The sequence below is a fragment of the Phocoena sinus genome, chromosome 7 (genome assembly GCF_008692025.1).
Source record: "Phocoena sinus isolate mPhoSin1 chromosome 7, mPhoSin1.pri, whole genome shotgun sequence".
Taxonomy (NCBI): domain Eukaryota; kingdom Metazoa; phylum Chordata; class Mammalia; order Artiodactyla; family Phocoenidae; genus Phocoena; species Phocoena sinus.
In genome coordinates this window covers 6,984,474-7,009,456 of record NC_045769.1, presented here as the reverse complement: position 1 = coordinate 7,009,456, position 24,983 = coordinate 6,984,474, and the positions used below count along the sequence as shown (strand labels likewise).

At 45.4% G+C, this 24,983-nt stretch overlaps 1 protein-coding gene across 3 annotated transcripts in view; it reads left to right on the top strand.

The window, feature by feature from the left end:
• INPP5D (inositol polyphosphate-5-phosphatase D) overlaps window positions 1–24,983 on the top strand; it is a 132,876-nt gene that overhangs the window by 2,026 nt on the left and 105,867 nt on the right. For all 3 annotated transcript variants that reach the window (XR_004350799.1, XR_004350800.1, XM_032638154.1), the window contains exon 2: window positions 19,607–19,670. Coding sequence is in view for 1 of the 3 variants with exons in the window: in XM_032638154.1 (XP_032494045.1) it covers window positions 19,607–19,670 (64 nt within the window). In the remaining 2 variants the exon portion in view is untranslated. The remainder of the gene's footprint in view (window positions 1–19,606; window positions 19,671–24,983) is intronic.

The following is a 24,983-nucleotide window of genomic DNA, read 5'->3' as shown; positions in this document are numbered from 1 at the left end:
CCCCTGACTTTACAGGTGGGCACACCTCAGAGAGCTTGAGGCCTTTGTCCACACGTCCCTGCTGGCCGGTGGCAACCTGGGATCCAGAATGGTGTACAGTATTCGTTCCTCCACCTTGCCTCTCCTCCCCTCCCCTCCCCTGCACTGGGTTACTCTTGGAGCCTCGGCCAATGTGCCTCTCAGGGAGGGTCCCCGCGGTCCCTGCAATGTCCATCATCCTCTTAGCCCAGGGCTGGGCTTCTTGTCAGTCTCCCATCCCCAGGGCCCCTTTAGCTCCAGACACCAGGGCTTGGAGCCCTCCCCAGTGAGTCCAGCCTTGAGGCCGGCCTCTAAGCCCAGGCCCAGGGGTCCCCTTCCTCCTCCGCTCTGTGGGGGAAGCCACCCTTCCTGCAGGGTCAGGAGGCCCTGTAGGCTGTGGGATACCACGAGCCACCGAACCTTCCAAAACCCTGGGAGACCTAATTTTGCCATCACCCGTGATGTTGCCCATTAAAGAGGTTTAAAAACGAAAAACTAGCTGAGTGACAACTACCTGCCACCTTTCCGCAGCTCATTTCATGAAAGAGAGTGTCCTTTAACGCCAAACAGGCAGGAAGAACGTGCTCTTTAAAAATAAATAAATGAATGAAGCCAAAACCAGTCCTTTAAATCAAACAGGTTTAACTTCCTGAAAAACACCCCCTAGCCCGGCCCTATCCTTGGTTTTCTCTGTTCCTGGGACGGTGAAAAGCTCGCCCCACGCCCTCCTGGCCCACGGCCAGCGGTGGGAACCCCGACGGGTTTCACGAGCGTGACTTTCAGAAGCATCAGACTTTACCCTCTGCACTCTCTCTGGAAGTTGCTGGGAGTGCAGGAGCCCGAGTGGGGCAGCTGTGGTGTCAGGGCCTTTTAACGACCCTGTTCCAAAGGGAGCCAGGAAGCCTCCAAGACTGGCCCTTCTGCTCTAGAAATCTCCATATGGGGAAAGACCTCAGGGCCCAGGGTGCCCAGACCTGTCCTGCCTGGACCCCAGTGGCTGGAGCATCTTCCCAGCCCCTCTCGTGAGTGAGGGCATGGCAGGGGCGTTTGGAGCTCCAGGAACTGAGGGCAGCTTCCTCAGGAGTGGCCTTCGCGCTCAGGAAAGAAGACAGGATTTGACTATTTAAATGGAACTAGGGAGGGGGTGAGAGACACTAAAAGACAAGGCTGCGATTCAGCGTGGCCCACGTGACCGAGGAGTACACATTCACCCTGGGCCTAGCAAACCCACACTTCCTCTCGGGAGGTCAGCCCTGCCACCTGCCACTGGGCAGGAAAGTGCAGATCCGTCCTCAGCAACTCAGAAAGCCCTGCTTTAGGGGGATCCCGAGGCCCATGTCGGGATGCAGAGAGCTGGAGGAGGAAGGTCCCAGGAGCTGATCACACGGAATTGAGTCCATGTCTGCCTTCTTGCAGCAAGGGCTTGAGAACATGACGGGAGGAGGGCTCCTAAGTCATGCTCTCCCGGCCCCACTCAGACCAGCCAGCAGAGTCGGCCCTGCTCTAGGAAGGCCAGGGGGGCTTCTTGAGGGGGCCGTCCGGCCGCTCTTGTATGGAGGATGCTAAGAGAGGCTGTCAAGCTTGTGTCCTCCTCTCCTGCCAGGACTGTGCTTCCACGTAGGGACCAGCTCACCTGTCAGGTGCTTTACGCTGCAGAGAAGAGATATGCCTTTGGGGATGGGGGTTCCTCAAGGTGAGAGGTCACGGGCCAGCTGGGCCAACCTCTCCTTGTCCTAGCTGCGCAGGCAGAACTAGAACAATGGCTCAGTGGTGTTGGGGATACACCTCCCTCTCTGTAAGAGCAGCCCGGGCCCTGAGAGCAAGCCTATATACAACTGGGTCCGTCAGCCACCATCCAGGATGGAGCTGCCTAGTCGGGTGGCATTCCCACCAAACCACACCGGAGAGAGTTGGCTTCCCTCCCAGGGGAGGGGGCAGATGCATGCCGTCTGTGACTCAGAAACCAATGCCGGTCCAGCCAGCTGTGGCGGGGATGCTGTCTTGGTTCCCCTCAGCACCTGGCCTTTCGTGAGCTTCCCAGGCAGACCTATGACCTCCTTCCCAGGGACAGTACACCAGGCAGCCCGGACTTGGTAGCCTTGTGAGCACAGCCAGAAAGGTGAAGAAGCACCAGGAGGACATTTAGTCACCAAAAGTGCCCTCAGAGAAGGCATTCTACTTGTTAGGAAGAATGTGGTGGGCCACTTGAGGTAAAGGCAGGCCACGAGGCTTGCTGTACAAACCAAAGGTAGTTGCTAATCTGTTCTGCCTCAAAATAACAGCAAAAGACTTATAAAGGGCACCTGTGTGCTGGGTTCTGTTCTAAGCTCTTTGCACATATTAACTCACTCACTGTCCACAGTGGCCTTTGGAGGAAGTGTTATTATCCCCACTTTACAGATGCGGAAACTGAGGCCCAAGATGTTAGGTAACATGCTGTGTTTACAGTACTAATTAATGGCAGGGCCAGGACTTGAACTCGCTGTTCTTGGGAGGGAGAAAGAGAAGCCAGCAAGTCTGGGTGTGTGTAGGAGACCCCTGGTGATGGAGCCACAGAGAAGGGACTTGGAGGGCAGAAGTGTCCAGAAGAGGTGTAAAGCCATTTACTGCAGTGTGAATGGGTGTGATGTAATCCACCTTCCTCCAGTCCCCTTTCAAAGTTTAGTAAAGTTTACACTGATCGTGAATTACTTTTGTGCAAATGCAAACACTGTTTTTCCTAGCTGGTATTGACAAAGTGGGGGGAAAATGCTGGCCCGGGCAGTAGTCAGAGCTGGAGGACCTCAGCTCTTGAAATCTGGTTTACATAAGAGGTTGTCCAAGGACAACCGTTCTGAGCGTTTCTTCTGCGTGCAGGACCCGGAGGGAGGGATGTGCCCGGGAAGGCCTATGTATGTAACAGATTCCTGGTTCCTTCTGTGTGCAGTAACTCGGGAAGCCCATGGTAAATTCGAGTGTCTCCAGGTTTTCTGTGCCCTTGCACAGCACCCTGGAGCAATCCTTCCAGAACCAGAGTAGGCTCTGGCTTTGGTGTGTTTTGCAAGCTTGCCTACTTGACAGGTGAAATTCACCTGTGCACAGACGTCGGTGCTTCTCCGTTGAGTGGTCCCATCTCCTGGGGTGGTGATGAGAGGTGATGAGAGGTGAGGCTCTAGGCGTTCCTCCCTGCCCCAGAGATGGAGTAAGGTGAGGTCTGCTCTTCCCTCCCTAATTCAGGCCATGTGACGCAGTCCTTAGGGGCAAGCCCTCTGTGGTTGGCTCCACCTGATGTGAATTCTAGCCTTTGCGAGATGCTCACCTCCCTGTGCCCACCCAGCATCCTCATTGGCAAAATGCGCACTCGTTGGGTTAATTTTTTTATTGCAGTATAATTCACATCCCATAACGTCACCCTATAGATAGTATACAATTCAGTGGTGTTTAGTACATTCATAATGTTGTGAAACCATCACCACCATCTAATTCCAGAATATTTTCATTATCCCCCCAACCTCGGCAAAACCCCCTGAACCCGTCAGTAGTCACTTTCCATTCCCCTTCCTCCCAGCCGTTGGCAACCACTGATCTACTTTCTGTCTCTGACCATTTGCCCATTCTGGGTATTTCACGTATATGGAATCATACAATATGTGGCCTTTTGTACTTGACTTTTCCCACCTGGCATAATGCTTCCAGGGTTCATCCATGTTGTAGTATGAATCATTCTTTTTATGGCTAAATAATAGCCCATTATATCAATCTACCACATTTTATTTAGCCATTCATCAGTTGATGGGCATTCGGGTTGCTTCTACTTTGGGGCTATTATGAATGATGCTGCTGCGAGCATTCATGTACAAGTTTTTCTCTGGACGTGTGTTTTCAGTTGTCTTGGGTGGAACCGCTGGGTCATATGGTAATTCTATGTTTAACTTTTTGTGGAACTGTCAGACTTTCGCGCAGCAGCTGTGCCGTTTCACATTCCCGTCAGCAGTGTAAGAGGGTTCTAATTTTTCCACATCCTCAACGATACTTAACCGCTTTTTGACAATGGCCATCCTAGTGGGTGTGAAGTGACATCTTACTGTGACTTTGACCTGCATCTCCCTAATTATGAATGAAGTTGATATCTTTTCATGTGCTCATTGGCCATTTGTGTATACCTGCTTTGGAGAAATGTCTCTTCCTACCTTTTGCCCATTTTTAAAAAAATTGGGTGATTTGTCTTTCTGTTGTTGTCACTGGATTATTGAGAGGATAAAATGGGAGAATGTGGGCAACACGTGTATAGAGTCAGCACGCTGAACACTGGCCGTTACTCTTTATGAGCTATGAAGTGAGTAGTGACGTCTCGGAAGCAGAGGAGTGCAGGGCCATCTGTAAGGAGCATTCCGCAGCAGACGGAAAGAGGACAGTGGTGACTGAGTGTCACTTCTGGAGCTTCCTGGAGGCTGTGGGAGCCTCCAGGGACACTGAGCTGTCATGAGGGGCCTCCTCAGAGGAAGTGCTCAAAGAGATGAGGCAGGAAGAGGGCTTGAGTGACGCGCGAGTGGCCGGTGGCTGCTGGGGCCCGGGGCGAGCTCCTGGAGCTGTGAGGGAGAGAAGGGTCAGGGGCACAGGTGACGGGAAGAACCACCGAATGAACCGCGGAGAATGAAGAGAAAGTCGAGGAGTGGAGGCCATCTTAAGAGTCATTAAGTACCAATGTAGGAGTGAGGGACTGAGGGAGCTAAAGTCCTAAGGCTCCGAGGAAGCCCAGCAAGTGGATGAGCTGGGGAAGGGGTGTCAACAGCCCAACAGGTCAGGCCCCTGGTCAGTGGGCAGGACAAGCCTGCAGCTCTTTGGCCCGGATCCCTCCTCTCTCCCCTGCTCGTTTCACACTCCCTTTGTCCCATTAATGAGAAAAACATTGTTTTTAAGTACCAGCACCCAAACCACTTGGGTTCAATTACTTATTACAAATAACACCAGACAAGGCTGGCTCCCAAAGGATCAGCTGCTCCGGCCCTTTCCCTTGCCAGCCAGAAACCTGCCCTCCGGAGGGGAGAGGCTTGTTGAGGCCATCTCAGGCATCAATGGCAGTGCAGAAATAGACCTTCTGATAAACGGGGCAGCGTTCTTTCAAGTAACTTTAAAAAATACAGTATTAAGTATAACATACAAAGAGTGCAAGGTAAAGGAGAAAGTAATCACCCAGTCCCTGAGATGAGAGACTAACGTAAATGCTGTTAATTTGTTGGCATATTTTCTCATTCATTCTCTCTCTCCCTCCCTGCCCCCCATATGCACACACACACACACACATGCACAAGCACATATATATATAAGCTCCATAACATATATACCTAATACCATATAATTTTAGTCTATATTTTCTAGCAACATTAGCATTTTCCCACTTAGTTAACCTTTCTTCCTAAATATCATATTTAATGGATGCACAAATTCTATTACATTATGTGCCATAATTTATGGAATGATTCTCCTATTGTCAGACATTTAAGTTACTAACAGTGTTTTGTTGTTATAAATATGACAGTGATGAAGGTCTTTGTGCAGATATGTGACATTTCTGGTGATAGATTCCCAGGGGTGGAATTACCGGATCAAAGATAATGTTTTTAAGGCTTTTGATGAAAATGGCAAATTGCTTTCCAGAAATTTTGTTACAAGTTATGCTCTGGTAAGCAGTACCAGAGAGTGCCCACCTCATTCCAGTCTCCTTATACTGAATATTTTCATTTAAAAAAACATTATTAAATTGCAAGCTGAAAGGTGGCCAATTTCTGTTCATTTTGATTTGCATTTCTTGATCGCAGTCATGGTAAGCTTGTTTGGATTATTGACCTTCATCATTTCTCCTTTGTGGATGGTCTGTTCCATTCTCTTTGCCGTTTTTCTTTTGAAACTGTAGTTTCTCTGTTATCTATTTGCATGAATTCCTTATATCACATTTGTTGCAAATATTTTCACTGTGGTTTGCCTTTAAACTTTATGACCTTTTTCTTTTGTTCAGAGATTGTAAATTTTTGCAAAGTCTATAAATCTTTCTGTTCTTGTTCTTTTGTGACTTTTTTCCCCCTTTGCCTTCCAGTGCAGAGAGTCCCTCTGCACACAGAAATTTTATTCTTTTTCTTCCTGTGGGGCGCAGGGCCTTTGGAGCTAATAGGCTGGGGCTAAGGGATGACTCTGCCTTTCCAAGCTCTGGCAGGTTGTCTAGTCCCATGGGGCCTTGGTTTCCTCATCTGCAAACCAGGGCTAAGAATACCCATGTAGCGGTGTCGTTGGATGGATTGAATGAAAGTGTATATCACATACTTGGCACAGTATTTGGCAAAAGCAGATAGAGAGATTATAGGTTTTTTGGTTTTGTTTTGTTGCTGTTGTTGTTTTACATTGAACACTTTAATCTTTCTGGAATTAATGAATGGTGTAAAACAAAGATTTATGTGTATTTTTCTCAATGAACTATCCTTCTCAAAACCTCTTACTGAATAATTTATTCCTCTCCATTTGTTATTCCTCTCTTACCATGTATTAAATCTTATATACCTCTTTTTTGCCTGTTTACCGTGGTCCATGTATGTCTGCTTTTCTTACACCAATTTCATACTGAATGCATTACCACAATTTTATAAACTATTTTATTTTAGGATTTGCATATCTAGTCTTTTTAAGTATTCTTCCAGGTGAAACAGATAATAACTTTGTCAAGTTGGAAAAAATAGTATTGGGACTTTGTTTGGAGTTGCATGAAATCCACAATACAACTTGTGAAAAATGGACCCTTTAGTATTATTCAGTCTTAATAAATATAGCTATCTCTATTATTTTAAATTTAGTAATTTTCTTCATAGATCCTACGTATTTCTTGTTATGATTACTTCTGATTATTTCATAATTTTGTTACTGTTGTGAATACCTTTTCTTCTACAGTTACCCTTCTGGGGTAACTGATAACATACAGAGAAGTTGTAGATTTTATAAATTCACCTTTTACTCTATATGTTTACTCATTATTTAAAATTATTTTCATTTGCTTCTCTTGGATTTTCTTGCTAAACAATCAAATCATATACGAATTATAATCATTTTGTTGTCTACTTTCCAAATACTTATAACTCATTCAGATTTCATAACTTATTACTTTGGCCAATATTTCTAAAATATTACAGTGAAGGATGTTGGAAAAAGAAAATGTCTACCTCAGACAGAAGTAGTGTGAGAATCAAACTTGATGCTGCCTGGGAAGGACTTAATACAGTATTTGGCACATAGTTAGCAATGGATAAAAGTTAGTTGTTCTTTTCATGTCAAAGAAGGAGCTGGGCTTCCCTGGTGGCGCAGTGGTTGAGAGTCCGCCTGCCGATACAGGAGACGTGGGTTCGTGCCCTGGTCCGGGAAGATCCCACATGCCGCGGAGTGGCTGGGCCCGTGAGCCATGGCCACTGAGCTTGCGCGTCCGGAGCCTGTGCTCCACAACGGGAGAGGCCACAACAGTGAGAGGCCTGCGTACGGCAAAAAAAAAAAAAAAAAAAAAATCAAAGAAGGAGCTGTCTTTTCCTAGTTTTATGAAGAGTTTTGAAGAACTGACTATTAAATTTTATCAAATGCCTTTTTAATATCTATTGAGATGATTAAGCTATTTCTCTTATCTCACTAACTGGTTAATAGCTTGATTTTATAGATTTCCTAATAGGAACCTTTTTTTGCAAGATTAAAATGAGCTGTTCTTGATTATGATAACTTGATTTTACTCTGAATTTTAGCATATGTGCTCATAAGTGAGATTGATTTATATGGTTTTGATCATGTTATGGTTTAAGAGTCATGTGTGTTTTGTAAAATATCCTGGAGACATTTATGAAGCATCATCATTATCTGATTTTTTTAAATATAAAAAAGATTGGCAAAGGTGCTTTTCCTCAGAGCCATTTATAGAGATAATTCTTTAATATTTACTTCAGTTTCTTCTTCGGTATCGATTTATTCTTATTTTCTGTATCCTCTCATGTTACTTTAAAAAAATTTAATTTTAATGAAGTATAGTTGATTTATATACACATTCTTTTCCATTATGGTTTATCACAGAATATTGTATATAGTCCCCTGTGCTCTACAGTTGGACCTTGTTGTTTTCAGGTTACTTTTGATAAGTTATATATATTTTTCAGTAAACAGTTCTTGTTGAGATTTTTCAAAGTTTCCGGCATACAGTTATTCATGGTTTTCTATAATTTTAAGGTTTCTCTTTTATTGCTGTTGCTACCTTCCTTTACTCATTACTGGTCTTGCTTACTAGCTGTGTTGGCCAGGATCCCAGCAGGGAACAGATAGCATAATCGAAAGGGGTGCTAGGCGTAGGGATGGTGAAGCAGCCTGGGACCGGCAACCACGGGAAGCTATTTCCACTCCTGGCCCTCAATAGGCAGGGCCATCTGATTTGAGCCCTGGCCCCCAGTGGAGGAACTCAGCCACTGCTGATCTGCAGCAGGTGGGGTGGGGTCTGGGGAACAGATACCACTATCTCACCATCCTCTCACTCTGTCAGTGCCTCCCATTAGCTAAACCTTGGTGAAGCGGCACATACAGGTCAGCCTGCTGGACACAGGGCAGGTGGAGAAGGATAGAGAGTGGGTCTACTGGGGGTTGGAGGGGAGGGTGAAGGAACAATGGCCAGCTCACTTGCACTGTTTTCTTTTTGCTCTTCTGTTTGTCAGAGGGTTATTCATTTAATTTTCTGCATTTCAGGTCATATGCTCTTAGATTTATGTATCTGTTCTGCTTTTCTTTTTATATTAGAAAACTACCTGTGCGTTCAGGAACCCCTACTGTATATATGTTTGAGGACAGAGCTATGTCTTCTATATTTCTCATCTTCCCTCTCCTTCTGCACCAATTTTCTCAGATTTATCTTCTTCCTTGTTGAAGTTCTCCAGAACATGAAGCTGCTATTTACTGCCTCTCTTGTGGTGTTTAATGCTGACTGTAGGACTCTAGGTTTTTCACTTCTGATCAGTTTTTCTTATCTCATGTTGCTCAATTTTCACAATTGATTTTTCCAGTTTCAGAAGTACAATTGTCTCTTAAATCTTACTGAGTTCGCAAGTCAGATTTTTACAGAATGTGTTATTTTCCTCTTTTCTTTTTGCAGCGATTCTATGTAACAAGGAGGTATCACTTTGAGTTCTTAGAAAAATGATACCCTTCCTTTTGAGTGGTGATGTTTTCAGTAAGTCTGGTGATTTTTCTTTTCCAACAAAGAATTGTCAGGAAAAATTTGATTAGTTTTTTTTTTTTTTTTTTAAGAGATTGGAGTGGGTTTCTGCCTGAATCTTATTCCCAAAGATAAAAGGATCAGCAGGAATGGGGATGGGAGCCCCCTGATCCAGGATCCACCTGATGGGATTGAGTGATGGGGGTGTGGTGTGTTGCACGGATAGGTGGGTTTCCTCCCAGGGGTCTCATGAGAAGAACCCTCTGGACCCAGAGGCTGCTGGGGTAGGTGCTGGGTCGGTCCCTGATGACACTGTAGACGTCTCACCCCCAGTCCAGGCAGGCCACCTGGACTGCCTCCTCTTGCTTCTGACCTGATGGCCTCTTTTTCTCACTCTTTGGCTGGGATTCTCTGAGGTTTGGGTGGTGAACTGTGAACACCCTTGGTTCCTAGGGCATACACACATTTTCTCTTATTTCTGCATGGGGCCCAAGTGGCTTTTTTTTTTAACATCTTTATTGGAGTATAATTGCTTAACAGTGGTGTGTTAGTTTCTGTTTTATAACAAAATGAATCAGCTATACGTATACATATGTCCCCATACCTCCTCCCTCTTGTATTTCCCTCCCACCCTCCCTATCCCACCCATCTAGGTGGTCACAAAGCACCGAGCTGATCTCCCTGTGCTATGCGGCTGCTTCCTACTAGCTATCTATTTCACATTTGGTAGTGTATATATGTCCATGCCACTCTCTCACTTCTTCCCAGCTTACCCTTCTCACTCCCCATGTCCTCAAGTCCATCCTCTACGTCTGCATCTTTATTCCTCTCCTGCCCCTAGGTTCTTCAGAACGATTTTTTTGTTTTAGATTCCATATATATGTGTTAGCATACGGTATTTGTTTTTCTCTTTCTGACTTACTTCACTCTGTACGACAGACTCTAGGTCCATCCACCTCACTACAAATAACTCAATTTTGTTTCTTTTTATGGCTGAATAATATTCCATTGTATGTATGTGCTACATATTCTTTATCCATTCATCTGTTGATGGACACTTAGGTTGCCTCCATGTCCTGGCTATTGTAAATAGAGCTGCAATGAACATTGTGGTACATGTAAATGTAAATGTGGTGCAATTACGGTTTTCTCAGGGTATATGCCCAGTAGTGGGATTGCTGGGTCGTATGGTAGTTCTATTTTTAGTTTTTTAAGAAACCTCCATACTGTTCTCCATAGTGGCTGTATCAATTTACATTCCCACCAACAGTGCAAGAGGGTTCCCTTTTCTCCACACCCTCTCCAGCGTTTATTGTTTGTAGATTTTTGTGATGATGGCCATTCTGACCGGTGTGAGGTGATAACTCATTGTGGTTTTGATTTACATTTCGCTAATGATTAGTGATGTTGAACATCCTTTCACGTGTTGGTTGGCAATCTGTGTATCTTCTTTGGAGAAATGTCTGTTTAGGTCTTCTGCCCATTTTTGGATTGGGTTGTTTGCTTTTTCAGTATTGAGCTGCATGAGCTGCTTGTATATTTTGGAGATTAATCCTTTGTCAGTTGCTTCATTTGCAAATATTTTCTCCCATTCTGAGTGTTGTCTTTTTATCTTGTTTATGGTTTCCTTTGCTGTGCAAAAGCTTTGAAGTTTCGTTAGGTCCCATTTGTTTATTTTTGTTTTTATTTCCATTTCTCCAGGAGGTGGGTCAAAAAGGATCTTGCTGTGATTTATGTCATAGAGTGTTCTGCCTATGTTTTCCTCTAAGAGTTTTATAGTGTTTGGCCTTACGTTTAGGTCTTTAATCCATTTTGAGTTTATTTTTGAGTATGGTGTTAGGAAGTGTTCTAATTTCATTCTTTTATATGTAGCTGTCCAGTTTTCCCAGCACCACTTATTGAAGAGGCTGTCTTTTCTCCATTGTATATTCTTTCCTCCTTTATCAAAGATAAGGTGACCATATGTGCATGGGTTTATCTCTGGGCTTTCTATCCTGTTCCATTGATCTATATTTCTGTTTTTGTGCCAGTACCATACTGTCTTGATTACTGTAGCTTTGTAGTATAGTGGCTATTCGGGGTCTTTTGTGTTTCCATACAAATTGTGGAATTTTTTGTTCTAGTTCTGTGAAAAATGCCACTGGTTGTTTGATAGGGATTGCATTGAATCTGTAGATTGCTTTGGGTAGTATAGTCATTTTCACAATGTTGATTCTTCCAGTCCAAGAACACAGTATTTCTCTCCATCTGTTTGTATCATCTTTAATTTCTTTCATCAGTGTCTTATAGTTTTCTGCATACAGGTCTTTTGTCTCCTTAGGTAGGTTTATTCCTAGATATTTTATTCTTTTTGTTGCAATGGCAAATGGGAGTGTTTCCTTAATTTCTCTTTCAGATTTTTCGTCATTAGTGTATAGGAATGCAAGAGATTGTGTACACTAATTTTGTATCCTGCTACTCTACCAAATTCATTGATTAGCTCTAATAGTTTTCTGGTGGCATCTTTAGGATTCTCTATGTATAGCATCATGTCATCTGCAAACAGTGACAGTTTTACTTCTTCTTTTCTGATTTGGATTCCTTTTATTTCCTCTTCTTCTCTGATTGCTGTCACTAAAACTTCCAAAACTATGTTGAATAATAGTGGTGAGAGTGGGCAACCTTGTCTTGTTCCTGATCTTAGAGAAAATGGTTTCAGTTTTTCACCATTGGGAATGATGTTGGCTGTGGGTTTGTCATATATGGCCTTTATTATGTTGAGTTAGGTTCCCTCTGTGCCTACTTTCTTGAGAGCTTTTATCATAAATGGGTGTTGAATTTTGTCAAAAGCTTTTTCTGCATCTATTGAGATGATTATATGGTTTTTTATCCTTCAGTTTGTTAACATGGTGTATCACGTTGATTGCGTATATTGAAGAATCCTTCTATTCCTGGGATAAACCTCACTTGATCATGGTGTATGATCCTTTTAATGTGCTGTTGGATTCTGTTTGCTAGTATTTTGCTGAGGATTTTTACATCTATGTTCATCAGTGATATTGGCCTGTAGTTTTCTTTTTTTGTGACATCCTTGTCTGGTTTTGGTATCAGGATGATGGTGGCCTCATAGAATGAGTTTGGGAGTGTTCCTTCCTCCACAGTTTTTTGGAAGAGTTTGAGAAGAATGGGTGTTAGCTCTTCTCTAAATGTTTGATAGAATTCTCCTGTGGAGACATCTGGTCCTTTTGTTTGTTGGAAGATTTTTAATCACTGTTTCAATTTCATTACTTGTGATTGGTCTGTTCATATTTTCTACTTCTTCCTGGTTCAGTCTTGGAAGGTTATCCCTTTCTAAGAATTTGTCCGTTTCTTCCAGGTTGTCCATTTTATTGGCATAGTGTTGCTTGAAGTAATGTCTCATGATCCTTTGTATTTCTGCAGTGTCAGTTGTTACTTCTTTTTCATCTCTAATTCTGTTGATTTGAGTCTTCTCCCTTTTTTTCTTGATGAGCCTGGCTAAAGGTTTATCAATTTTGTTTATCTTCTTAAAGAACCAGCTTCTAGTTTTATTGGTCTTTGCTATTGTTTCCTTCATTTCTTTTATATTTATTTCTGATCTGATTTTTATGGTTTCTTTCCTTCTGCTACTTTGGGGTTTTTTTGTTCTTCTTTCTCTAATTGCTTTAGGTGTAAGGTTAGGTTGTTTATTTGAGATTTTTCTTGTTTCTTGAGGTAGGATTGTATTGCTATAAACTTCCCTCTTAGAACTGCTTTTGCTGCATCCCATAGGTTTTGTGTCATCGTGTTTTCATTGTCATTTGTTTCTAGGTATTTTTTGTTTTCCTCTTTGGTTTCTTCAGTGATCTCTTAATTATTTAGTAGCATATTGTTTAGCCTCCATGTGTTTGTATTTTTTACAGTTTTTTTTCTGTAACTGATATCTTGTCTCATAGCGTTGTGGTCGGAAAATATACTCGATATGACGTCAATTTTCTTAAATTTACCAAGGCTTGATTTGTGACCCAAGATATGATCTATCCTGGAGAATGTTCCATGCACACTTGAGAAGAAATTGTATTCTGTTGTTTTTGGATAGAATGTCCTATAAATATCAATTAAGTCCATCTTATTTAATGTGTTATTTAAAGCTTATGTTTCCTTATTTATTTTCATTTTGGATGATCTGTCCATGGGTGAAAGTGGTGTGTCAAAGTCCCCCACTATTACTGTGTTACTGTCGATTTCCTCTTTTATGGCTGTTAGTATTTGCCTTATGTATTGAGGTGCTCCTATGTTGGGTGCATAAATATTTACAATTGTTATATCTTCTTCTTGGATTGATCCCTTGATCATTATGTAGTATCCTTCTTTGTCTCTTGTAATAGTCTTTATTTTAAAGTCTATTTTGTCTGATATGAGAATTGCTACTCCAGCTTTCTTTTGATTTCCATTTGCATGGAATATCTCTTTCCATCCCCTCACTTTCAGTCTGTATGTGTCCCTAGGTCTGAAGTGGGTCTCTCATAGACAGCATACATACGGCTTTTTTTCTGTATCCATTCAGCCAGTCTATGTCTTTTGGTGGGAGCATTTAATTCATTTACATTTAAGGTAATTATTGATTTGTGTGTTCCTATTACCATTTTCTAAATTGTTTTGGTTTGTTTTTGTAGGTTTTTTCCTTCTCTTGTTTTTCCTGTCTAGAGAAATTCCTTTAGCATTTGTTGTAAAGCTGGTTTGGTGGTGCTGAATTCTCTTAACTTTTGCTTATCTGCAAAGGTTTTAATTTCTCTGTTGAATCTGAATGAGATCCTTGCTGGGTAGAGTAATCTTGGTTGTAGGTTTTTCCCTTTCCTCACTTTAAATATGTCCTGCCACTCCCTTCTGGCTTGCAGAGTTTCTGCTGAGAGATCAGCTGTTAACCTTATGGGGATTCCCTTGTATGTTATTTGTTGCTTTTAATATTTTTTCTTTGTATTTAATTTTTCATAGTTTGATTAATATATATCTTGGCATGTTTCTCTTTGGGTTTATCCTGTATGGGACTCTCTGCGCTTCCTAGACGTGGGTGACTATTTCCTTTCTCATGTTTGGGAAGTTTTCAACTATAATCTCTTCAAATAGTTTCTCAGTCCCTTTCTTTTTCTCTTCTTCTTCTGGGACCCCTATAATGCGAATGTTGGTGCGTTTAGTGTTGTCCCAGAGGTTCCTGAGACTCAGTTCTCAGTCCTCAATTCTTTTCATTCTTTTTTCTTTATTCTGCTCCCTGGAAGTTATTCCCACCATTTTATCTTCCAGGTCACTTATCCGTTCCTTGCCTCAGTTAGTCTGCTGTTGATTACTTCTAGAGTACTTTTAATTTCAGTTATTGTGTTGTTCATCACTGTTTGTTTTCTCTTTAGTTCTTCTGGATCATTTGAAAATACAAATGTTTCTTGTATTTTCTCCATTCTGTTTCCGAGATTTGGGATTATCTTTACTATCATTACTCTGAATTCTTTTTCGGGTAGGTTACCTATCTTGTCCTCATTTATTTGGTCTTGTAGGTTTTTACCTGTCTCCTTCGTCTGTAACATATTTTTTTGTTGTTTCTTTTTTTTTTTTCTGATGGGTGGGGCAGTATTCCTCTCTTTCTGGTTGTTTGGCCTGGGGCGTCCAGCACTGGAGTTTGCAGGCAGTTGGATAAAGCCGTGTCTTGGTGCTGAGATTAGGACCTCTGGGAAGCCTCCCTCTGATTAATATTCTCTGGGGTCTGAGGTTCTCTGTTAGTCCAGCGGTTCGGACTCGGAGTTCCCACCATAGGAGCTCAGGCCCGACCTCCGGCCTGGGAACCAAGATCCAAGCTGATTGGCACAGCAAAACAAAAAAACCCCAAAAACAAACAAACAAACAAAAGGATAAGTACAATATCAAAGAATAAAATTAGAAAGATAAAAAATATATTAGGAAAAATAAAAATATAATTGAAACAACTGGTCACTGGGGGTTCCTCCTGTCCCCTTAGGTGTCCATGGTCCCCCACCAGTGCCTGGTAGGTGCCCTAGCTGTGCACAGACATGAGTTACACATCCTCCTAGTCTGCCATCTTGACTCCCCAAGTGGCTTTTTTGAATGCAGAGTTTCCAACCCTTGTTCTCCCATCCCATCTTGTCCAGATGTTTGCAACACTCAAGCAAGCAAAAAAGAGAAAACACGTACAAACAATTAGAAATTAGAACTGAAATATAATGAGTTACAAAGGAGTTTTAAAAACAGTTATAGAACATGCTAAGCCGATCAGCAGAGTGAGACAGACACTGATGAGGCTCTCGAATTTCAGAGTTTGATTTTTCTCTCTCTCTCTCTCTGTCTCTCCCCATGGGGCTCACCATAGTAAAGGATGCTTCTGGGCATGCTTGTCAGTGGTTATTTGGCTAGGAAGAGCCACACAGAAGTAGTAGTTTTATCTGAGAGAATGAATAAAATGCCATGAAGTAGTTTCTTCCTATTTCCATTTGCTTATCCTTTTACATTTGAGCAAAGCTTCCCAAACCATGATTTGAAAGTGCCCTTCCCGGTGGAAGCATCTTCCTGCTTGGAACAGTGTAGGCACCTGTAGCCACCCAGCAGCGGTTGGGAGTCACATGGGAAATTTGCTGTAGGTACCACTGCATTTGAGAGTGGAGTAATCTCGTACGGACCAGGGACACGGGAGACTGGGATGGCCCAGGACCATCCCGACCTGGGTGTCCAGCGGGAACATTTCTAACACACTCGCCCTGAACTGTGACCCAATCACTAGAAGGAGTGGCAGCTGAGGACTGTTGTTAGCACCCTAAATTTTTACTAAATCACCATAAAGAGGTGGGAAAGGCCTGGATGGAACCCATTGCCCCCAATGAGCCCATTGTCTGGATTATGTTCCAGTGCAGTAGTTGTCAAAGATGATTTAGTTGTGGAATCTTCACTTTAAACATTTTACATGTAAGATTTTGTGGGTGCATGTGTGTGCATGTGTATGTGCTTATGTGTATATGTGATGTATCTGTATATGTGTATGCACATGTATGTACATGTATACGTTTATGCGTGTAGGACCAGGGTGAAGTGCAGCTGCTGGTGAGTGCAGGAGGCCAAGGGGTGCCCCCCTCCACCTCCCTGCAGAGTCCCCAACACCCCATGGCATGCTCTCCCAGGGGTTGTGTGTGGCAGGGGTGGTGGTGGCGGTGATACTCTATGCTTTCCCTTAAAGATCTACTGATTTGGCCCCAGGGATGACGTGTGGGCCCCATGCATTGGAGATGCTGAGATATTACTATCTAAGGGGAAACTATCCTCTTTTCCCATTGTGCTAGCTTTTGAATTCTCATCTGTTTGAGTAGTATGGAGCTGTTCCTTTGTTTCAGTGTTGCTAGGACATCTCTGAAAAAGCCATGAAGGCTTGTCTGCCACACTTGATTAACTGAAGGGTCTTCCTGTTCTGTACGCTGTCTCTGTGCCTTTCCTGGTGACTCTGTATTCTTTCTTTCTTTCTGTTTACAAGCTGATGTTTGGGGCCTGTTCAATCTCTTCCACAAAGAAGAACCTAGGGGTAAGATGGGAATAAAGACACAGACCTACTAGAGAATGGACTTGAGGATATGGGGAGGGGGAAGGGTAAGCTGTGACAAAGTGAGAGAGAGGCATGGACATATATACATTACCAAACGTAAGGTAGATAGCTAGTGAGAAGCAGCCGCATAGCACAGGGAGATCAGCTTGGTGCTTTGTGACCACCTAGAGGGGTGGGATAGGGAGGGTGGGAGGGAGGGAGACGCAAGAGGGAAGAGGTATGGGAACATATGTATATGTATAACTGATTCACTTTGTTATAAAGCAGAAACTAACACACCATTGTAAAGTAATTATACTCCAATAAAGATGTTTAAAAAAAAATTAGCTGCCTTCACCCAAATAGGGCACCGTTCTCGCCCTGGCCTCATTTGCATATCTACAGGAGGAAGTGTCACGAGAACAAGCAGTGAAAGATAAGAGCAGAGCAGACTTCCAGCTGTCCTCCGTGTGTGCCTGGCAGGCTCTGCAAAGAGGGTTGAGGCTGCAGGGGATGGGGATGGGGGAGTTAGGCTGGGGTCTGTGATGGTTCCCTGCTTCCCGGGACATCTGCAGGAGGTGAGGTGGTACTAGACTACGGATTCATCCTGGCCATCTCTGAGATAAGCCCATTGTGGTGTCAGTTCAGGCTCTAAAGACAGGAAGGGGAGTGGAAAGACGGGAGTTAAAGGGATCAGAGGAAGAGAGGAAATTTTCCTATGAGAAATGAAGAGACATGTGGAAGTGAAATTACCCAAAACATTCTCCAAAACTTTCTTTCAACATTCATTGTTTTAAAAGGCTTTAAAAATTGTAAAATTAACTACTTAAAATTGTAAAACTTCTACACAGCTAAAAAGAAAATAAATCAATAAACACTGTTAAAAATAAATAACTTCAAAATATATTGTAGTATATTTCAAAGTCTTATGAATAAGTAAGCAAAAGATGATTTAAAAAATGTGAGACAAAGACACGAAAAGGAATTCACGGGAAAAGAAATACAAATAGTGAAACATTTAAGAACACGTCCACCTTTCTCATAAAGAAAGGCAAATTAAAGCAAGCCATCATTTTTCTTTCACCTCTCAGATTTGCAAAAGATTAAAATGTCTGATAACAGCTAGTTGGCAGGGTGTGGGGAAATAGACTCTTTCATATCCGGTTAGCAGGAGACACAATGTGAGAACTTCTTTGGAAGGCAATTGTTCATCTCTATCAAAATATAAGGTGCCTGCGCCCTTCAGCCCAGCTCTTCTCCTTCTAGTGATTTATCCACAATCTCTAAGAAATGTCAGCACATGTAGTGTTCAGTGTGTTTCAGGCATTCTTCTAAATGCTTAATCTACACAACAGGTAGATGTTGTGTTATCATTCTCCCCTTTTTACTGGTGGGGAAACTAAAACTCTGGATTCACCAGTGTACACAAGAGGTAGGAACAGAGATGTTCACTGCAGCATTATTTATAATAGTAAAAAGCTCCAAATAACTACCTGTCCATCATTGTAGTCTAAAATGAACAATGGCATGGCCACATGGTAGAACGTGACTTAGGCAGATTGCTAACTTTTTTGGTGAAAAACATCAAATTTCAGAACAACGTATATAGTATGATGTTATTTGCATTTAAAAGATATGCATATATAAGTCTGTGTGTATGTTTAAATATTTTGGAATGATTTACAAGAAGGAGTAGGAGCTCTAAGGAACTCACAGGAGCCGGGGAAGGAGACATTTATTTTTCATTTTATATCTTTCCATGTGGTCTTAAATTTTTTAAATTAGTGTATAATTTTAAAATCTAGTTAAACAATAACTGAATCATCTCCTTGATCACAGAAACAACATGAGCATCTGTGAGCTGGAGTGTGGCCCCTGCCTGGGGGTCCAGCAGGGATGGGCAAGTTTTCAAGGTCTGTGAGAATCCCAAGTGGGGGAAATGGGGGCAGGGAGGTTATGGTGGGTGAGAGAACAGACCAGCCATTTCAACTGAGAGTGTAAGACCCAAGTAGCGTTCTCCCAAACTCCTTATGCCTGTGGGCTCGGCAGCTGAGCCAGTGGACCTGGCAGCCGAGCCAGTGGACCTCCGTGGCCATCTGCTGGCACCAGGCTTCTGTAGGCTGGGTCCCCCACCTGGACCACCCACCAATGGGCCCCTTTCCCAAGGTGGTCAGACTTGACAACTCCCACTTCCTCTCAAAGCTTTTAGGAGAATAAAAAGTAGCTCTTCTTCCTTCTCACATTGGAGACCTCTGGACCAGAGGAAGGTTGAGCTTCTGGAAAGAAAAGAGAATCCGAAATTCCTTGCACTTCTGCGTTAGAAGCAACCCTAAGGCTCACCCACCTGCTGCTGGGAAAATCTGGGTCTCTGAAGGGATGGTGGCTGGCCTTTGGGAGAATGAACCCATGGGGCAAAGTCTCCAGGAGAGGCAGCCACAGGGGGTAGGGGAGCTCCGTCCAAAGCTGACTGAGCTTTGCCCTGCCAGTGCCGCCCCTCTGTGGCAGTGCCCACCACCCATTCGGCATGTTCCCGCCATGCTCAGCCCCACTGGAGTCTCATTTCTTCTTGAAACACCCCTTCTGGCTCCATTCATTTGGCCAACATGACAGCCCAGAGGTTTAGGAAGCCCTTTCAGATGGCGGACTCCTCTAAATCAGACCACACAGCTAGCTGTCAAGCGCCAACGTAAATCACGTCCCAAAGATCCCACCCGCCTTTTCCTGAGGCTCCTTCAGTGCTGGGGGGATGGGGAGTGGACAAGCAACCCTGACTTTGCCCAGGATTGCTTGATGTCCAGAAAAAGGAATGCATAGGTTCTAATTCAGCATTTGGTCTATTTCAGGTACCGGAATTGCGTTTATACTTACAGGATTCTGCCCAATGAAGATGATAAATTCACTGTTCAGGTAAGTCTTTTATAAACTTTGAAATCTGACCCTGACTGGAACGTATATTGGCAGAGAAGGAGTGAAAAAGAGGAAGAAGGGAAGAAAGCAGGTGCCCCAAGCCGCCTAGACATGGGGGCTTGTCTTTCTCCTAGAAGAACCTGGGTGGCGGCGTTGCTTAGCGGGTAGACTGTGACCCTGCAAAGGGACCTGCCCCGGGACATGATGGAGCAGACACAGCAGATGTTATCTGTGTTCATGGGTGTGAAGGGGAAATAACAGAAAGAAGGATACTCAGAGACCAAGGACAAGTGACTGTGGCTTGTTGCTTGTTTTCTTCAGCGCATTCAAATGCGTGACAGTAAGTGGGCCAGGAAGGAGAGAAGGGAGGGTACTTGTGGGAGAACAGATCGTAGTTTCTGAGGGGCTAGAAGACTGCCCTAAGGATTAGCATGAGATAATATCTTTCAATTTGTAGAGATCTGTTCCGTCAGAGGCTGATGCTCATGGCATCTGATTTCACCGTGTAAAGTCCAAACGTGCAAAACTTGCATTAAAGGTTAAAGAGCGAATTCCCTGGCAGCCCAGTGGTTAGGACTCGGTGCTTTCACTGCCGTGGCCCCGGGGTTCGATCCCTAGTCAGGGAACTAAGATCCTGCAAGCAGTGTAACGTGGCCAAAAAAGAAAGAAAAAAAGTTTAAAGAAAGCCATACTGGGTGCGCCAAGCCCGGGAAGACCACCTTCCATACAGTTTGCGTGACAAACACCACGGGTGTTGTGTGACCACAATGCATGACAACCGAGTGATGTGGAGGCCAGGGGAGCTATATGTAATCTGGCTGCACCAAGAGAGCAGGGGGTGGGCAGGAAAAAGGGGGTGATGCTCTCGGTGGCCACGGTGGGAGCAGAGGAGTCACACTCAGCTCTTGGGCCCTTCGTGAGAGGCACCCACAGGCAGAGTGCCCCACCCACGTGCCAAGCAGAGCAGCCAGGATAGAGAAGGGTTGGGACACCATGTCATGGAGAAGCAGCGACAGAGTCTGTGGGGTTTAGTTGAAAAGAAAGTAGAGGTGGAAGGGGCGAGGTGGCGTGTAATCACTGATTCCGGAGGTGAAGGGAACAATGCATTTTGTGCAGAACTCGGATGCAGCAGTACAGACGGAGCTGGAATCAAGGGCAGGACAACAGGCAGGTCCCTGGGGCACAAGTCACTGGAAATGTGTCAAGAGGGAGTTGAGTGGCAAGTTTCTGGGAGACTATTTATGGGGATCAAAGAAATCATTTCAGTGAGCCACTTGGGACAGAGACAGAGACCTCGGGGCCATGCGTGAGCCAACCCAGGTGATCACGACGCTGCCTTCTCGGAAGCTGGGGCTGTGCTGCAGGGCTTCCCTGGGGATGCAAGTTTGTGTTCAAGCAGAATTGCTTCATGTCCTAGAGGTCAGGCTGAGCGCTGCTTCTGGCTTCTTCATCCTTCCTGTACATACGTGCCTCTGCACTGGTATCTAAAGAACATCCATTTGAATGTTTCTGGATAGTCTAGGATGCCCCCATGTCTCAGCCTCGGCACCAGGGACAAATGTTGGTACCTTAATATTGGACGGTTCTTTCAAGACTTGGCAACCACTCATCAGTGGGATGGCTGCCTCTCCTATGGGCTCCTCACCCGTCAGGGATGAGGCCGCCTGAAGGGAGGCCTGCCTGGGGCAGGCAGTGGGGCTCAATGGCCTCGAATTTTTTCCAAGTCTAGGACTGCATGAACTTTCCCACAAAGGTTGGCGTCCTTGATAGGTGGTTTGCTGAAAGGAGTCTAAACTCTCTTAAGTTAAAAGTTAGTTGGTGCTTTTGATCTTTTTTCCCCTTGTGGTTTTCTTCTATTCCTTCAAAGGGAAGAAGAATTTAAGTATGACTAGGCCTTAAGCTGGAAAAGACATGCCTTTGTGACTTCTATAGAGTTTGTACGCACGGCTTGTCTACGTCTAGACTGCATCTAGGTCTGTTCCCTCTGGCCTTTACCTCTTGCTGCTGTGACATTGCATGTTCCTGGGAACGGCTGCCAGTCCTGCAGCAGCTGGGGCCTCATCAGGCTTTGGGGGTTGAAAAGAACAGAGACTTGCTTTGGCTGACTTATGCAAGGGGCGGGGGGCGGCCCTGTTGGAGATGCTCGGTGCAAAGAGGGAGAAGGCTGGGGCCTGGGACCAGAAGAGCTGGGGCCCTGCAACCCAGGTGCTACCTGCCACGACTCAGCCCTTCTCAGTGGGTCTGCCCTTCCCCACCAACAGGCTCACTCCTGAGTTGCCAGTCCCGAGGGGGAATACGGTTGGCTCGGCCCCATCAACAACTTGTCTGCAGGGGCCCTTTCAGGTCTGTGTATGAATCAGCTGCCTTGGAGCAGGGGCCCGCCCACGGCTCGTAGAAGGGGGTAGAGTCGTGGGGACAGAGCATGGTTACCTGAGGCCCACGCTCAGCCAGGGTGGTGGGCAGGCAGGTGTCACAGAAGAGCTGGCACCCTGCTAGACGGGTCTGCCCCCGACCCCGGCACTGGGCCCGGGACCTCCTTGGTGGCCAATGCCAGGTAACCGGGGGACAGGGAGCTGGGGGACCTAGGCAATTTTCACTCCTAAGGATACGCCTTCCTATAAAAATACAACACCTCACGAGATGATCAGAGTAGCTGTGCACCAGCAAGCAGGTTAACGCACGCGCACTGCTAGGCCGAGTCTCCGGGTTGTCGAGCTCCAGCAGTTACCGTTCAGGGTTTATTTTAAATCCAGTTCCTCTTTTCATGTTGAGGCAAAACCTCATACTCTTTTCTGAGCTTAGCCACAGTTTCTAAATAACTCACTCCTTACACCTGAATCTGTTTGGTGCTACCAGAATAGGAGGCTCCCCGAATAAGAATCTGGCCTGAGACGTTGCCAAGTGAAGCAGCAAAAGCTTTCATCTTATTCTAATTACCTTGTAGCTCTTCTCACTGGGGCCTCTGGCTTTTTGACAAAACCAAAGAGCCACTCGGGCTTCGTTCCTTGCAGAGCGACCTCGTGAAGTCGGCCGCGGGTTGTGGCCCGTGACAGTCCATGAGGCTCAGGAAGGGGAGCGATCCTGACGCCTGGTTACTTCGTTCTCACTCCACCTTTCTCTGACTTACAAAAAATCAGAGATGGGAGGGAAGTGTGTAAGCTGTAACTTCATTCAACCCCCGTGCTTTAAGCATGGACGTGGCTGAGCCCTGCAGAAGCAAGGCCTCGGGCCCCGTCTCCAGACCTGCCCAGCTAAGCCGTCTTTCTTGGACCCCAGAAAGTGTGTCCAAACCCAGCTAGGTGTTGAATCCCTTAGAGAAGGACAGACTCTGCCCCAGTAGGACAGGGAGACAGGGAGAGGTAGCCTCTCAAAGGGAGAGCCCTCTTTTCCTGCCACCGTTGTAAATATTGATAACATTTGATCACACGTAACATTTGGCCTTTGGGCTAAATCAGTGAGGCACCTGGAACTCAAGTTCCCAGCTGGTTCAAGTCAAGATTGTGCCAGCCATGCGGCCTTGGGTGAGAGTGTGACCCTACTGGAAAGTGGGAATCACACACATGCCTCCCAGGGTGCGTGTAAAATACCCAGCCCCGGGGAGTGGCCGGCGTCAGGGAGCTGCATGGCCGTTACCGTCTTTATTTGCTGTGAGAGGGAACAGACCTCCAACGGGACGATGGCATCTGTGAACCAGCATAAGTCAGTTCTACCTCGTGCTCCACTGAGGGAGGAGGGAAGAATGACGGGAAATGGGATGGAAAGAGAAGGAGAAAGACAATGAAGAGACAGGAAAGAAGGAAGGACCGAATGAAAGAGGGAAAAGGAGAGAAGGAAAGAGAAAGCTAAGAGGGAGGAAGAAAAAGTGAAGGAAGAACGAGGGAGGGGTAGAGGTGAGTGGGGTGGGCAGTTCTGACAGAAGGAAAGGTGGAAACAGGCGTGGGGCACAGAGGCAGCAGAGAAGGGGAGGGGAAGGGACACAGGCGGTGTTCTAGAAGGTTCTAGGCAGTGACTAGGGGTGGCAGGAAGGGGGCAGGTTTCGTGGCAATCAGGCTCCCTCAGCTCTGCTTCTTGGGCTGTGGATTTCCACAGTTTTCTCAGCAGCCCGTGGATTTGTTAAGTAGCTGTTCAACAGCCACCCTTGACCCTGAGAATCTTCCAGACTGGAGGCTGAGCTGCCAGTGCTGGGGGTGGGCAGGGCTCTGAGCGCCACCCTGTGAGGCCAGAGGAAGGCGGGTACGCCCAGCCCCTCAGCCTTGAGTTTCCCGCACCGAGAGTGTGGGTTTCTCATAAGGCCCAGACTCCCTCCCCGCCGTGGACAGGGAAGTGGCGCTCCCTGGAATGAGCTGTGAGGCTCCCGCTGCCTTTTGCAATGACCCTCCTCCCTGGGACATCAAGGCCCAAGTTCAAGGCGGGACGTGCAGTCCTGATGGGCCAGCTTGAGCAGAACTGAGGGGAGGGCCGAGGGCTGTCACGTAAACGGCCCGACGCCACAGTCCAAGTGGATGGGGCCCTTCGGCTCCATTCCTACGACCCTTCAACTCTTGCTGTTTTTCTCACATCCTTCCTACCAGGAAGAATAAAGCAGAAAATAAAAACTGCCCCTGGCCCCCCATCACAGCGATACATTCACTACAAACTCCCTGTCTTTTCTCAGCGTTGAGATTCTACGCAGGATATTGACTGTTGAAATCAAGACCGGAACACGCACAGGTTTTAAGGCAAGTTTAGGTGAAGAGGGAATTGGAAACCATGAGCCTGATAGACTCTCGGTCTCCTTTCCCCATTTAGAAGAAAACCCCGGCGCTTTGAGCTGTTCGGGTGAGAGACTCATGACTCAGTTCCTGCTCCCCGATGGTGGCTGTCACGTTGCTCTGGGCAGTGTGGCTTTTGGAGAGAGAAAACAAAACAACTTTCTAAAAGCCGTTCCGTCACAAGTGTCCAGGAGGGTTGACGGTTGAGCCGTTGTTATTAAGCTCAGGAAGAGGGTGGCAGCTGCTATTGTTCTGAGTGGTCACCAAGTGAAGTAAAGATTCCGTCTGAGCTGCCGGGCGAAGGATGTGGCTCGAGAACACACTTCCTGACATTGCACAAGAGGGAGCAGAAGAGGCACAGGCGACAGAAGCCATACACGGCTGGGGCCACGTCGCAGGACTCTGCGGCAGGGGGCCCGGCAGGCTCCACAGAGGCCAAGCAGTCCCTTTAGGCCATCGCTGCCACATTCTAGAAGCGTGCATTTTAATGTAATTTCATCTCAGTTCATTTTAGTTTAACCTGCTGTAGAACAAGGACAGGTCTGTTTTCCAAACTTCTGAA